The sequence below is a fragment of the Aedes albopictus genome, chromosome 3 (assembly GCF_035046485.1).
Source record: "Aedes albopictus strain Foshan chromosome 3, AalbF5, whole genome shotgun sequence".
In the NCBI taxonomy this organism is placed as follows: domain Eukaryota; kingdom Metazoa; phylum Arthropoda; class Insecta; order Diptera; family Culicidae; genus Aedes; species Aedes albopictus.
Window position 1 is genome coordinate 116805451 of NC_085138.1, and position 17341 is coordinate 116822791.

General features: G+C 41.0%; 1 protein-coding gene across 1 annotated transcript in view; it reads left to right on the forward strand.

Annotated features, from left to right (window-relative positions):
- The window catches only part of LOC109433391 (glucose dehydrogenase [FAD, quinone]-like), a 61978-nt gene that overhangs the window by 41891 nt on the left and 2746 nt on the right, over window positions 1-17341 (forward strand). The window contains exon 2 of the mRNA XM_062859816.1: window positions 6178-6508. Coding sequence (XP_062715800.1) covers window positions 6178-6508 — 331 coding nt within the window. The remainder of the gene's footprint in view (window positions 1-6177; window positions 6509-17341) is intronic.

Here is a 17341-nt window from a genome sequence, read left to right on the forward strand (position 1 = left end):
CTGAAGGAATCCCTGGAGGAATCCCTGAAGGAATCCCTGGAGGAATCCCTGAAGGAATCCCTGGAGGAATCCCTGAAGGAATCCCTGGAGGAATCCCTGAAGGAATCTCTGGAGGAATCCCTGAAGGAATCCCTGGAGGAATCCCTGAAGGAATCTCTGGAGGAATCCCTGAAGGAATCCCTGGAGGAATCCCTGAAGGAATCCCTGGAGGAATCCCTGAAGGAATCCCTGGAGGAATCCCTGAAGGAATCCCTGGAGGAATCCCTGAAGGAATCCCTGGAGGAATCCCTGAAGGAATCCCTGGAGGAATCCCTGAAGGAATCCCTGGAGGAATCCCTGAAGGAATCCCTGGAGGAATCCCTGAAGGAATCCCTGGAGGAATCCCTGAAGGAATCCCTGGAGGAATCCCTGAAGGAATCCCTGGAGGAATCCCTGAAGGAATCCCTGGAGGAATCCCTGAAGGAATCCCTGGAGGAATCCCTGAAGGAATCCCTGGAGGAATCCCTGAAGGAATCCCTGGAGGAATCCCTGAAGGAATCCCTGGAGGAATCCCTGAAGGAATCCCTGGAGGAATCCCTGAAGGAATCCCTGAAGGAATCCCTGAAGGAATCCCTGGAGGAATCCCTGAAGGAATCCCTGGAGGAATCCCTGAAGGAATCCCTGGAGGAATCCCTGAAGGAATCCCTGGAGGAATCCCTGAAGGAATCCCTGGAGGAATCCCTGAAGGAATCCCTGGAGGAATCCCTGAAGGAATCCCTGGAGGAATCCCTGAAGGAATCCCTGGAGGAATCCCTGAAGGAATCCCTGGAGGAATCCCTGAAGGAATCCCTGGAGGAATCCCTGAAGGAATCCCTGGAGGAATCCCTGAAGGAATCCCTGGAGGAATCCCTGAAGGAATCCCTGGAGGAATCCCTGAAGGAATCCCTGGAGGAATCCCTGAAGGAATCCCTGGAGGAATCCCTGAAGGAATCCCTGGAGGAATCCCTGAAGGAATCCCTGGAGGAATCCCTGAAGGAATCCCTGGAGGAATCCCTGAAGGAATCCCTGGAGGAATCCCTGAAGGAATCCCTGGAGGAATCCCTGAAGGAATCCCTGGAGGAATCCCTGAAGGAATCCCTGGAGGAATCCCTGAAGGAATCCCTGGAGGAATCCCTGAAGGAATCCCTGGAGGAATCCCTGAAGGAATCCCTGGAGGAATCCCTGAAGGAATCCCTGGAGGAATCCCTGAAGGAATTCCTGGAAGAATCCCTGAAGGAATCCCTGGATGAATCCCTGAAGGAATCCCTGGAGGAATCCCTGAAGGAATCCCTGGAGGAATCCCTGAAGGAATCCCTGGAGGAATCCCTGAAGGAATCCCTGGAGGAATCCCTGAAGGAATCCCTGGAGGAATCCCTGAAGGAATCCCTGGAGGAATCCCTGAAGGAATCCCTGGAGGAATCCCTGAAGGAATCCCTGAGGGAATCCCTGGAGGAATCCCTGAGGGAATCCCTGGAGGAATCTCTGAGGGAATCCCAGGAGGAATCCCTGAGGGAAACCCTGGAGGAATCCCTGAGGGAATCCCTGGAGGAATCCCTGAAGGAATCCCTGGAGGAATCCCTGAGGGAATCCCTGGAGGAATCCCTTGAAGAATCCCTAAAAGAATCCCTCGGAGAATCGCTTGAAGAATCCCTGGAGGAATCTCTGGGAGAATTCTTGGAGGATTTCCTGGAGGAATTCCTGGGGGAATCCCTGAGGAAATCCCTGGAGGAATCCCTGAGGGAATTCCTGGAGGAATCCCTGAGGGAATCCCTGGAGGAATCCTTGAAGGAACCCCTGAAGGAATCCCTGGAGGAATCCCTGAAGGAATCCCTGGATGAATACTTTTTTTTTTTTACTTGAAAGAATCCCTAGAGGAATCTCTGAAGGAATCCCTGGAGGAATCCTTGAAGGAATCCCTGGAGGAATCTCCGGATGAGTTTAGAAACATCCCTGTCGTGTCAGCTACACCACTGTCACGTCGGTTCTTCAGTGCTAACACTACATGGGGCTTAAGGGGATTTCTGAGGGGCGTTTCAGGGGTTCCAAGAGGGTTTCAGATGATTTGGGAAGGCATTTTAGGAAGTTTCAGATATTTTACAGCGGAATTGAAGGCGTTGAAGTTGCATTTTCGGGGGGTTCGAAAGGGATCGTAGGGCATTACAGCGAGTCCGTGACGATTTCAAAAAGTATCAGAAGATATTAACCGTTATGTGGCCGGCAAACTTTTTGCTTTTTTCTTCACCGTGTATTTTAAATGAGTGCTGGGTACCCGGGTACCCTGCCGGCCACATAAGGGTTAAGCAGGTTGTGTAGGCGTTACGAGGGTTTTTTCGGGGATTTCATAGGGTCTCAGATGTGTTACAGGGGTTCGAGGGGGGCTCAGGGAACCTACAGTTATTGTTAATACATTAGGATCACTGCTAAGTGTTTTAAAGTGTTTCAGGTAGTTTCAGAAGGAATTCAAGACGTTCTAGGCCACGAATCAGATTTACGAGGAAAGATGCATTCAGCGTCTTCAATTTTTTTTAATAAAAATATGATCTTCTATAATGTTATCTCTAATAGTAAGGCCCTCTTTGCAATGTGCATGAAAATTAGGGTGGTCCATATTGTCAAACTTTTCTCTACAAGTTGTAGATCTATCAATTTTGAGCAAGTTTATGAAGACAGTTTTTTATGTAGCTTTTAAATTGACCGATCTAGAGATATCTTTCTGAATTAACTTAGGATGAATCAAGAAAAACCGGTTTTCTGGCATTTACTTTTTGAGTTTCGATTTTTCATCAAAGTCGCCCAAGAAACGCTCGTAGAGCATTTGAAGACGCGTCGTTTCGTGTGCTAAGACGGTCGTTATCTCTGTTGGTTCAATAGTTACAGGTATTTTTCTTAAAATATCATAGTTTTTTGAAAAGGTGTATGATGGATTGGGACAAACATTTAAAATATCCTTTGCCCGCATTCGAAAGAAGAAATGTTGTTATAAAACATATCAAAAAATTAGAGGGGTGTTATTTTTGTAACTCAAGTAAAACATACTTGAAAAGTGTCTATTTTTTCTAGAAAATCATCAATATCTTTTGATCGAAATGACGTAGCAACATTCTCCGCGCACTAAAATGCGCGTTTTTAGAAGCTCTAAAAGTGGTTCTTAGAGTACTTTGACGATAAATTTTAAACAAAAAAGATAAAGCGATAAAACTATTTGTTCTTGCGTCACCCAATGAAAACTATGGGAAAATGCTCCAAATTTGGTTAAAACAGTTTAAACGCTTTATCTTTTTTGTTTCAAGTTTCTCATCAAAGTTGGCTAAGAATCATTTTTAGAGCTCAAACGAATGAACATTTTCTTGCGCTAAGAATGTTGCTACGTCATTCCGTTCAAAAGATATTGATGTTATTTTTTATGTGTGTCCCATCCCAATCCGTCATATCAAAACTATGATTTTTTAAGAAAAAAAACTCCTATACTTATTGAACCAAAAGAGATAACGACCATCTCAGCGCACGAAATGACGCGTCTTCAAATGCTCTACAAGTTTTTCTTGGGCGACTTTGATGAAAAATCGAAACTGAAAAAGTTAATGCCAGAAAACCAGTTTTTCTTGAACCATCCTAAGCTAAGTCAGAAAAATATCTCATGATCGGTTAATTTTAAAGCTTCATAAAAACTGTCTTCAGCAAACTTGCTCAAAATTGATAGATCTACAACTTTCTCGAAGAATGTTTTTAGTTATTCTTGCAAATAAAAAGTTTGGTTTCCAATTTCTTTGAAAATATGGCCCACCCTGATTTTCATGCACATTGCAAAGAGGGCCTTATTATTAGATACAACTTTGTGGAAGACCATATTTGTTTAGAACGCAGCGAGGGCGGTAATGCTGCAGCAAGGGACTCGACAGAACGTGGAACGTTACAAACAGAAGCGGAAACAGCAGACCCGCCTCTTTCGGGAGAAAAAGCGCCGCCTGGAAGAAGCGGAGTGTGAAGAAATGGAACTGCTGTGCCGTTCCCAAGAAACACGGAAGTTCTATCAGAAACTCAACGCATCCCGCAACGGCTTCGTGCCGCGAGCCGAAATATGCAGGGATAAAGACGGAGGCCTCTTGACGGACGGACGTGAGGTGATCGAAAGGTGGAAGCAGCACTTCGATCAGCACCTGAACGGCGTGGAGAACGTAGGCACGGGAGCCCACGGCAACGGAAGGAGCGACGACGCCAGTGCAGCGGAGGACGGAAATGAACCAACTCCCACGCTGAGGGAAGTTAAGGATGCCATTCACCAGCTCAAAACCAACAAAGCAGCTGGTAAGGATGGTATCGCAGCTGAACTCATCAAGATGGGCCCAGAAAAGTTGGCCACCTGTCTGCATCGGCTGATAGTCAGGATCTGGGAAACCGAACAGCTACCGGAGGAGTGGAAGGAAGGGGTAATCTGCCCCATTCACAAGAAAGGCGACCATTTGGAATGTGAGAACTTCAGGGCGATCACTATTTTGAATGCTGCCTACAAAGTGCTATCCCAGATCATCTTCCGTCGTCTGTCACCTAAAACAAATAAGTTCGTGGGAAGTTATCAAGCCGGCTTCATCGACGGCCGGTCGACAACGGACCAGATCTTTACCGTACAACAAATCCTCCAGAAATGCCGTGAATACCAGGTCCCAACGCACCACCTGTTCATCGACTTCAAAGCGGCATACGATAGTATCGACCGCGCAGAGCTATGGAGAATCATGGACGAAAACGGCTTTCCTGGGAAGCTGACTAGACTGATTAAAGCAACGATGGACGGTGTGCAAAACTGCGTAAGGGTTTCGGGTGAACTATCCAGTTCATTCGTATCTCGCCGGGGACTGCGACAAGGTGACGGACTCTCATGTCTACTCTTCAACATCGCGCTGGAAGGTGTGATGCGACGAGCCGGGCTCAACAGCCGGGGAACGATTTTCACAAAATCCGGTCAATTTGTGTGCTTTGCGGACGACATGGACATTATCGCTAGAACATTTGGAACGGTGGCAGAACTGTACACCCGCCTGAAACGCGAAGCAGCAAAGATCGGACTGGTGGTGAATGCCTCAAAAACAAAGTACATGCTGGTAGGCGGAACCGAACACGACCGGATCCGTCTGGGTAGTAATGTTACGATAGACGGGGATACTTTCGAGGTGGTGGAGGAATTCGTCTACCTCGGATCCTTACTGACGGCTGACAATAACGTGAGCCGTGAAATTCGGAGGCGCATCATCAGCGGAAGTCGGGCCTACTACGGGCTCCAGAAGAAACTGCGGTCGAAAAAGATTCACCCACGCACCAAATGCACCATGTACAAAACGCTAATAAGACCGGTAATCCTCTACGGGCACGAGACATGGACCATGCTCGAGGAGGACCTACAAACACTCGGAGTTTTCGAGCGACGCGTGCTAAGAACGATCTTCGGCGGTGTGCAGGAGAACGGTGTGTGGCGGAGAAGAATGAACCACGAGCTCGCTGCACTTTACGGCGAACCCAGCATCCAGAAGGTGGCCAAAGCCGGAAGGATACGGTGGGCAGGGCATGTTGCAAGAATGCCGGACAACAACCCTGCAAAGCTGGTGTTTGCAACGGATCCGGTTGGCACAAGAAGGCGTGGAGCGCAGAGAGCACGATGGGCAGACCAGGTGGAGCGTGACTTGGCGAGCATTGGGCGTGACCGAGGATGGAGAGCGGCAGCCACAAACCGAGTATTGTGGCGTACTATTGTTGATTATGTCTTGTCTTAATGATGTGGAACAAATAAATGTATGTATGTATGTATTTGTTTAGAAAAGCTTTTGCAACCGCTGAATACATCTTTCCTCGTAAATCTGTTTCGTGGACCATTGTGCGCTGTAAGTCTGATGACATTACTTTATTGAATTCTTGGAGATTCTCAAACAAACATTGGCCTCACCACTTGGCAGAACATAATGCTGTACCAGCATGCATTTTATTCAAACATGCAAGTTATACATGTAGATCCAACGACTGATGCTCAAGAATGTTTTTCGAAAACAGACAGTATTGTATCTGATCTCATAAATTCAAAGATAGTATCATAAAAAACTATAATGTAAGATTGTGCGACTACATTTTTTTAAATATTAATAAACCTAAATTGATTTTTTCCCCTTTCAGATGCTTCTTCCCATCTCTCTCGTCCTTCTGCTGCCTCTCGCCGATGGCTTAGCGCCACCGGTGCGCGTTGCCGTGTCGGGCAACTTCTTCGAAATGCTCTTCGACGAGACCAGTATATTTCTGCGCAATGACACGGTGAAGCGCATCCCCGACACTAATCACTTCCGCAAAGAGTACGATTTCATTGTGATCGGTGCCGGTTCGGCTGGATCCGTGGTCGCGAGCCGCCTGTCGGAAGTCAAAGACTGGAACGTTCTGCTGCTGGAAGCCGGAAAAGACGAGAACATGCTTACCGATGTCCCGTTGACAGCTGGATTGACTACCCTCACAGGTGAGTTGCGTTGAGGTGGATGCTGCTTGATGAAGATTAGACAAATATAATGCATTATGATAGACATATCATGCTGACGAGTAAATTGTCAAAGTTAAATTTCAACACCTTTAGCTTGCTGTGAAATTATAGCCACAACGATGCTGGTAGAGTAAGGTGAGGCACAGCGCTACTAATTCCCATTTTAAACAAGCTTTTCTAATGAAAACTGAATGTTATGAGTAACATATATTTAGTATGTATAGTGAAAAATATAGCGTCAAAAGCGTCAAAACGTTGCGTTGGAACAAGTCATTGTTCTAATGGTACTTTTGAGCATTCGTATTTCTGCAAAACCAAAATATTATTGGATTTGAAATATATTTTTTATATGGTGGATTTTTTATGATTTCGGAGCAGCAGCAAATAAGGTATTGCGAGCGTTTGAATGTGTTCACCGTAAAATATAACGACATGTGTTCGCGACACATGTACACGACTATGTAGGGCCCATATAGCCGAGGCGGTAAACGCACGGGTATTCAGCATGACCATGCTGAGGGTGACGGGTTCGATTCCCGGTCGGTCCAGGATCTTTTCGTAAAGGAAATTTCCTTGACTTCCTTGGGCATAGAGTATCTTCGTGCCTGCCACACGATATACACATGCAAAATGGTCATTGGCAGAGGAAGCTCTCAGTTAAAAACTGTGGAAGTGCTCATTGAACACTAAGCTGAGAGCAGGCTTTGTCCCAGTGAGGACGTTACGTCAAGAAGAGGAGGATGTGTTCGCTCGCTGATTCAGCAATGGATGAGGTATTTTATTTTAGATCAGAATTTACTAAAAATAACAGTTTTGATGTTGGTATCATTTAGGGGTGAAATAAACACCTGCAATTACAAAGGGATGATAACGCATTGCATACTTTTATACGTTTTAAATAGTTTTAAAAAATCTATCCAATTGTTTTAACTTAAAGTTCTTTTAATCAATTTTGTTTTTATGTAAAAACATCTAAGATGGAGTATTACATTTGTACATTTGATCTTCGAAATTATTTAACCGGGTGATGTAGTACAAGTTAGAGCGTAAAATATGCAGGGGTGTCCATTATGCCCTAATAGGTGTCTATTTCGCCCCGTATCCTTACTGCCAAGCCGAAAAAAAAGTTTTCATACTTTACTTCCTCATAATCAGAAGATTCTATCTGTTTTAAAATGTAATGCCTAAGCTAAAGTTGCAAGAACATTGATAATATGTTATATTTTTGCCAAACATAAAACAATTTTTCGAAAAAAAGGCTCGAATGATCAAGTATATACCAATCGACTAAGTTCGATGATTTGAGATGATGTCTGTATGTGTGTATGTATGTATGTCTGTGCGCAAAATAAGTTCACTCACTTTTTAGACACTCCCCATTGGCCGACTTTTCGGATTATTGCTCGAATCGAACCGGAATTTCGCCGCATTTTTCGCTATTAAAAATGGTCCGGATCGGTCGAGGCGTTCTGGAGTTATGACCATTTCAGTAATCCGAACCTGCTCCGCGGTGCACCGGTAGAACTGGCCGTAAATTAAACTGAACCAAGCATGCGACACATCGAACTACGGTGATTTTTATAACCCTTTGCATGGCTGACGAATTTTGTGCGGAAATCAACACTGGACACAAGAAATTTTACGATGTTGGCCCAAAACTTAAGATGTCAGTCTGATATTCAAGATGGCGGCTCAAATTCAACATGGTGGCTGTTTAATGGTCTGGTAGGCTCTAAAACCATTGAATATGAGTACATTAAGTATGGGGAAGATGTCCGGAGTCCAAAAATGGCGACCAGAATATCCAAGATGGCGGCCTAAAATCCAGTATTGCGGCCTAAAATCTAATATGGCAGCTCAAAATTCAAGATGGCAGCTTTTTAATGGTGCTTTAAGCTCTAAAACCATGCAATATAGGTATATTTGGTATGGGGAAGAAGTCTGGTTTCCAAAAATGGCGACCAGAATATCCAAGATGACGGCCTAAACTCCAATATGGCGGATTTTCAATGGTATTTTAGGATAATAAATCATGGGTATAGGGAGGATTTCCGGAGTTCAAAAATGGCGACCAGAATTTTTAATATGGCGAACATAAATCCAAAATGGGTTGCGGCTATTTTTAAGAGTCTAAGAAGGCCCAAACATCAAAAGCTAGATAAACGATATGGTTAATGGTGCCATGAAATCATTTTTTGTTGAACGTACACACTCAAAAAATATTTGCGGGCTCGGCTTTTGTTTTGTTGAAATTGGTTTTCGAAGGCAAGAGAAAGGCGTCATCACCGCTAGGTAGATTAATTAGGATTTTTTTCTTTACATGCCTAAAAGTATTAGGAAAATTTGACTTAGACATCGATTTTTGTGAATCGCTTCGAATCGGACCAGCAGAATCGATTCACCGATTAAATCGAATGCTTTGCATCGACGTTTCCACATCGATTCGATATTGCTCCGTTTGCGATTTGGAATACAGCTGCTTGGGACGTTTTAGTTGTCGAAATAAATTCAAAAGAAAATTTGAGATTGATTATTTCACCAATATTTCACCAAATGGATTTTATTTTGGGACAGTGCCATATTATGGGAGCACCCTAAGCCAAAACTTAAAATCGACCTCCTAGGTTCAAATTAAGAGCTAGATAAAAGGTGGCTTCGGCAAAGTTGCTCGAAATAGCATTGCCAAGACAATTGCTAAAGAACTCGATCGCAAATGACTAATAATTAAAAAGTTCTATTCAAGATTTAATTTAAGGCGAAGACCGCCCTAATAAGTTTTTTTTGGAAAAGATGCAGCAAACAAATGCAAACAACTTCTCTGAAGACACCAAACGCTTAAAATTAACGAAAACAGAGATAGGATGTTTGTTAAAACGTGGATTCGGACCATTGTGGCAGTGTATATTGAAAACCATATGGAAAATCAACATTCTTGAATCGAAAGAAAAATCGAATGAAGAACTCGATTCAACTCGATTAAAAAAAAATCGATTATTCGGAACAAAAACATCAATGTTGCGAACATCGACTCAAAATTGCACAACGCTAATGCCTAAAGTACACATTTGCTTAGGGTGTCCGTTACGCCCCTATAATCCCTCTATAACCGTTTGTTTTCAAAAAATCATATCTCAAAATCTTAAAAATAAGCATTTTAGATTTACTTTAAAGGTTACGTTAACATTTTTTGATATTCTTACCGGTTGCTCCCTTGGTCCATAGACTATGAAAATTCTAACATTATTGCGTCCATGCACACGTAGGCCATTTCAACGTGTTTTCCCCTGAAAAGTACAATTCAATAACTTTTAATTGATGAGAAGACATTGATAATATGCCAACTAATTCTGTTATTATTTTTTTCATTATTTAAAGTTTTGAAAAATGTTGTCCTTTTGTATCAGAAGAAATTTTGATATTTCCAGGATGCTTTTCAATAGTGGCTGTGCAAGCAGTAGATTAGATTAGATTAGATTAGATGTTGTCCTTTTGTACTTTTGCAATTACAGGCAGTGCAGAAGCTAAAAAATTACTTTAACCTATACGTTTTCATAAATAATGTTGATCTATGGACAATTCAAGTCATCTTCAGTAATCAACCAATTCTCCAAATTGATCTAAAAGCACTATTTATAATAATGTATAAAAAAACTTAAATTGAAGAGGGGCCCACTGTCATAAAAAAACGTTCTGATATTAAAAAAAAATCAATTCAGGAGAAATTTTTAAAATGAACATGTAATTATTAGAGGGTTCTAATTCTGATGATAAAGATTTGAATAATGGAAAGAAAAATATTGATGAAGACTGCTAAAATATTTCAGTAGTCTCAGATAGAATGTAACAAGCTCAAAGAAATCCAACGTTCAAATTAAACCCAGTCTGACAGCACTAACAGACAGCAACGGATTGGCGAACATTTATAGTGCCTCTGTTCGCTTATAAAAACCTGTTTCGTACCACTTCATTCATGTATGCCGGTGCTTGCTGCCAGTGCAATGTACCCTGGCTGTATGTGTAGTGGATATTGATTCATCTTCCCCTTCAAGCGGTTGCCCCTGCAACTCTATTCAACTTGATGCGCGCATGACGCCGGCGACCGTGTCTGTATCCTAAGCAATAAATGAAAGCCGGTATGCGAGCAATGAATTACTATGACACCGTAACGTTGAACAATTCGTAATTGAAATAATCGTCATCATCAAACATTTGAAAGCAGTTTTTTCGCTCAAAACAAAAGTCTTTGCTATGAAAATATATTCACTGTACTCCACATGAGGAGTAGAATGCAGTGAATATATTTTCACGGTCGATGTTTTGATTTACAGCGAGAAAACTGCTTTTTATTTTCCGAAAAATGATGATGGATGCTTGAGCCGTAACCATGAGTTAAAATAAATTATAACAAAGCAGGAGAATCCACTCCTAAATATTCAAGTTTGCTGTTACATATCAATTCTATTTTATATTAATAAGGGGATTCACTAAACAGTTTAAATGGCTGCGTAAGCCATGATTTCCTGTTATTTGAAATGTTTCATGAAATTGCGAATGAAATAATCAAAGATTGACTTGGGGATCGCGACGTTTAATCAGAATAAACTTCAATAAGCAGTTTACGCTGTTAAGTGAATCCCCCTAATGTATTTGAAAAGACAGCCAGTTTCTCAGCTTGGTGTTCTATGTGTACTCCTAGTCCTACAGTTATTAAATAACAGAGAGTTTCCTCTACCAATGCAATGTGTAAATCGTATGGCAGGCCCTTACGATCGTGAACCGACCGGGAATCTTACTCATTACTCTCAGCATGGTTTATACTGAAGTTATAAAGGCGTGTACAACTAACCAGGAGGCTTTTGACAGAAACATATAATGCTTCACAAAGGAGATTGATATTTACAATAGTTTTTCTGAAATATTTTCAACAATATATTGAGATTAAATTACCCTAGCGACGATAATTAATCTGAAAAAAAAACCTATTTGAAACTATTTTAAACTTTTACAACATTTTTGAAACTTATTAAGAATTGGGTTTTAAAATTTAAAAAAAAATAATTTTTGAATTTTACTTGATACACCACCTTTCACTGAGTTGCTATGAGTTATTCCGATTTTTAGAACTTCATCTTAACACCTTAACTCTCCTTAGATGTTAGATTTTTCGCACCACGATAGCGTAACGCTATTGTGCACATTCAGCGTGCCTGTTTGGGTCGTATTGACCCCCAACATCCTTCTAGGGTTGAATCAATTTCAGAAAGATTTTTTGATATCACTTTTTGACAGCTGCACACTGTTTTCAAAGGCACGATTTCGTGATCCATATTATTCTGGGCTTGAAAAATTTATTTTAGTATCTTCGAAGAAGTTGTTTTGTATATCACAGCCTTTGTTATTAATGGTTAATTTGATTAATCCATCTAGAAGTGAGAATGAAATTCGATATTTTTTATTAGTGAAGGCAGCGTGTTCATATCTTCGGCAAAGTTGTAAAACATGTCGTTATGATTAAACTTGTCGAACAAATTTGTGTTCTTTCTACTTATATCTTAGAAAAATTGGCCGACGTAGCATTTTAGGGGGAGGGGGAGTATCCGATTATGCTACGAGTCATGTATTAGTAGGGAAGTTCAGACTTCAAACATGTTAAAAAGCTCCCATATGTTCATTACAATCTTTGGAAATTAGGTGTCTATGAAATGGACAAAATGACCGTTGGTTGGATAGTGAAGGTGTTTCCGAATTCAGATATGTTTGAAAACGTTTTTGTCTTTTTCTGTTCACACCAAAAATGACTTTTTGATAGAAGGTCCGGAGGGTCGAGTCACATATACCAATCAACTCAGCTCGACAAATTGAGGTGATGTATGTGTGTGTATGTATGTGTGTGTGTATGTGTGTGTGTGAGTATGTGTGTGTGTGTGTGTATAAACAAACTCACATCACTTTTTGACAGTAAACCTGAACCGATTTTAATGACCGACGGTTCATTCGACGCGGAATCTGGTCCCATTGTTTCCTATTGAAAATGGTTCGAATCGGTTCAGCCGTTTCGGAGTTATGGCCATTTAGGTATTCCGGACCGGTACTCCAGGAAGGGACCAGATTTGAAAATGGTACAAAACCATGCATGCGACACATCAGACCGCGGCTGTTTCGTTAACCTGACGAACTGTAAGCAGGAAAAGAGTCTCAGGCCATATCTAAACCGGTAGTGTTCCGGAATCGGTTCCGGATGTCTCGCCGGAAGTGGCAAATTATAAAAATGAACAAAATTCATGCATGCGACACATCAAATAGCGGGTTTTTCGATAACCTGATGAGCAGTGAGCAGGAAAATAGCCTATGATCCAGCAGAGACTACCGGTAGTGTTCCGGAACCGGTTCCGGGTGCCCCGCCGGAAGTGGCCAAATATAAAATTGAACCAAACCCATGCATGTGACACATCAAATCGCGGCTTTTTAGATAACCTGATGAACGGTTAGCAATAAAATGGTTTCATACTGTATTTAGGAAAACCATTAGTATTCCGCAACCGGTTCCGTGTGTCCCACCGGAAGTGGTCAAATGTAGATGGGAACCGAACCCATGCATGCGACACATTAAATAGCAGCTTTTTCGATAACCTGAAGAACGGCAAGCAGGAAAATAGCCTTAGATCACAGCAGAGACTATCGGTATTGCTTTGGAGCCAGTTCCGGATGTCCCGCCGGAAGCGGTCAAATATAAAAGTGAACCAAACCCATGCATGCAACACATCAAATCGTCGCTCTTTGGATAACCTGATGAACGATTGGCAAGAAAATAGTGTCAGACCATATTTGGTACAACCAGCAGTGTTCCGGAACCGGTTCCGGATCACATCAGAGACCGGCAGTGTTCCAGAACCAGTTCACATCAAATCACGGCTTTTTCGACAACCTGATGAACGGTTTACAAGAAAATAGTCTCAGATCACATTAAAGACTACCGGTAGTGTTCCAGAACCCGTTTTGTATGTCCCGCCAGAATGACCAAAATATAAAATGAATCAAATCCATGTAGCACATCAATTTTTGGCATTTCAGAACACCTGTTGAACAGTTAGCAATAAACTAGTCTCAGACCATATTTGAGACAATAGGTACTGTCTTGGAACCGGTTCCGGGTATCTCATAGGAAGTGGTAAAAACAGTGAAAATAATCAATACAAGCGATAAATATGCGTTAGAGAGCAAAGTCTTGACAAAACTGAAGCAGGCTCATCAAACCACACTTTTTTAAATTCCTGAGGTGTAAATATACAGTAGAATGGGGGTTGCATGGAAAATTAAAATTTAATCGCATCAACATCGAACAAAATTTTTCATTTCCCTTTTGCGCCTAAAATTACTGCGCAACATTTTAATCCGACTGGTTGCTTTTCGCCCTCTGTGATATGGTTCAAATTTGAATTGGATTCAGTATGAAAAATTTCACTTGTTTCCATTTTTTGGTCAAATTTGATTAATCAAGTAACTCAGTGATCCTCAAGCATACTGTCTACGCGGGCCACAATTGAATTTCGCAAGAAGGCTACGGGCCGCAAGGCATTTAAGAATTTATTTTGATCAAATCATGCTTTATATTCTACAGAATAGGATGGAATTTTTTTACGTGCTGCGTTTTTGTCGTGCTGATTGTCAAAACTTTTATTCAATTCGACGGATAGTGAAAATTTTTGTTTGGATAATTTCTTTTTTTGAGTTCTATAACTAATTGTGTCGGTCTTGTTGACTTGGGTAGCGTGTTTATTTCGCAAAGGTCGTCGTGTAATCGGATGATAACGTTAACGGAAGTCGAATCGGCCGGGAGTGATGGTGTGTACGAGGAGGGAAACTTGGTTGGTGCGACTAGGAGTGCCTTGATGGTTCTGGAAAGTTGAAGTGCTGATGTGTTCTATGTTTCATCCATGACAGTGCTGCCAATTCCAGCAAATGGGTGAGATCTGACCATTTTTTAATAAATCATTATCGACCATTTACATTTTGCGACCGCTTCGGGTTCGTGCAATGGATGTACTGGGCTGATAACTAATTCGAATCAGTCAAATAATGGTGTATCTGAACGTTGGAGGATTGCGTCAGTCTTGTCGAGAAGTCAGAGATAACACACTTAGAATAAATTACAGTATTCGGTAAAAAAAATCACCGTAACAGGTCTGTAAACAAGCAAACTACAGTATTACAGCGAAATCGATGAAATTGCAGGAGAAAATCGGTGAAATCTAAGATATCACCGAAGAACCGGTGAAATCAGACAAGTTTACAGGAGACCTGTGAATATTTCACCGAACAGATCGGTGATGGGACTATTTTACCGTACTACTGAAAAATGCGTTTGACAGCCACGCCGCGTCGGCAGCTTCGAGCATCAGTTCTATTAGAATTTGCGAATCATCTCCAAGCATTACTCTCTTGTACAGTGGCAGCAAGTGTGGTTCCTGATCAGAAGGTCATGTATTCAATCCCATCATTGACGTTTTTTTTATGAAAATATTGTTTTTTTGTGCTCCCATAAATTCGCCGTAAATTTGTAAAATTTACCGTACGTTCAGTGATATTGAGAATTCATTTGTAAACAAACATACCGAACGTTCTGCGATTTTTACGGTAAATTTGTAAAAAGTACCGAACGTTCCGGTAATTTTGACAGATGCATTTTCCTGAGATTCGCAGTACGTTCGGTGGTTTGAAAAATCACCGAACTTTTTACCGTACGTTCAGCTGTTGAGATTACGGTAAAATTTTACCGTAATCCGTCATTTTTTCTAAGTGTGAAGTCTCCAATCTTTGTGTTTTGGTATCCGACAATCCTCATAACTGTGGTCTAGGGCTGTACTACCTACGAAATCCGTGTGACTTGCTTAATGCTTATGTTTTCTTTTTCAGTGGTAACCAGGTAAATGATTAAACCATGACAATTTCTCATACGCTTTTTCGCCAAGGAAAGCACCCCAATAAACCCTATCCAATTTCCAACTCCAGATATCTATGAAGTGGGCCAAGTTCTTGGACATATTCTGAGTAGATATCTAATCAACATTTCCTCCCCATCCCCGCTGATCGTAAGGACCTGGCCAGGTGTCGAGAGTTCGTTAAATGAAAGGTTTGTCAAGTCCCAGGCAGCTTTTCTGGCGCGTCTCTATCGACAGCCACCTCAGGATGTGTACGGTCGGCTATGCTATGCTATGCTATGCTATGCTATGCTATCATGCTTTATATTCTACAGAATAATGTTACAGAATCAAAATGAAAAAGTCATAATTTTTTAGGATGGACACGAATGCCAACTTATTTGGTAAAGTGTCTTTAATAAAATATAATAATAATAATAATTAATTATTTTGCAGATGAAAATAAATTTTAAAGTTTACTAAATATGCTGATTTAAAATAGCTTTTTGTTTATTTGTATCTTTAACATGGGAATTAATTCTTTACTGCTTAAAAGGGCTTTGATAATAAAAATTGCTTTCACTTTTTCCAATGTTACTATTATATTTCGAAATCAGATCACGGGCCGTACTAAACCTTCTGAAGGACCGCACGCGGCCCGCGGTTCGTGGTTTGGTGACCACTGTAGTAACTAGTAAAGTGTGCAGGAAAATTTTATCGAAGACTGTGAAGTGTTTTTTGGTTGTGAAATAAATTATATTTTAGCTTGTTATTATCGTCTTGGTATTGATCGGCCTCCAGTAATAGTAAAGGTGCTCACGTAATCAACTAAGAGGTCCGATATTTTTCAGCTCTGCCTATACATTGAACATAATGTCGGAAATATGTGCCATCAATAAGTTTCCCAATTCGATGATGGCTTGGATAAAATTCTTGCTTTTATAAATAAAGTATTCACAGGATTCAGGATGCTTACGTTGATGGAAAGATCATGAGTACATATTCGACGAGAAAGGCACTATCACCACTAGGTGGATTAATCCGGGTTTTTTAAATCTATATCTATATCTATATGAAAATGCAGTGGCATACGTGGGACCACGCATAACTTGCGAACGGAAGGTCCGATTTTGGTCGTTTTAGTTTTGTTCTGTTAGTTTTCACCCAAGGAAGGTTTATAAGGCAAAAAACATGGAAAAATTGAAAGTTTTTTGACCGGGGACTTGGTCTTGGCTAAAAACTTGAAACGTCAAAAAACGCAGTAGGCAAGACAAAGTTTGCCGGGGACAGCTAGTTAAATATAAATAATAACAACCCAGAGAAAAAACAAGCATGTTGTTTTCTAATGAATATATTATTGAAAGTAAAAGAAAACTATTTTTGAAACTACCATAATATTGTAGATGTCAAGCTCGACAGCCCACGTAAAAAGCCTGAATCTTTTGTTATTTCAATCAGATTTCCGATTGAGGAACAATAATACAGGATTGTAAAAACAATCATACATTCTCATTGCAGCCATAGCAATGTCAAATTCTTTTTGATTTTACATCGAGTATGGTTATTTTTACAGTAGTTTTGTCTGTGTGTATAACATCGTTATTTTGGTTTGGAAGAGTGCAGCCAATCTCGAAGATGAGTTGAAGTGAAATCTTTCAAAACATCGTTTGAAATCTCCACAGCTGTTTCTGCGGGAATAATAAAGTTTCTCTAAGATTGTCTTTTTAAAAATCACATACTCAATTGCTCAAGAATTTGGCACTTTTATAAATACCATTTTTGAAATTTCGTAAAGAAAACTTCCGAGAAATTTTTCATGATTTATTTCTTGGGAATATAAATATTAATAACAACTTTAATATTTTCTTGAACTATAAATACAAACTCTGCAAGT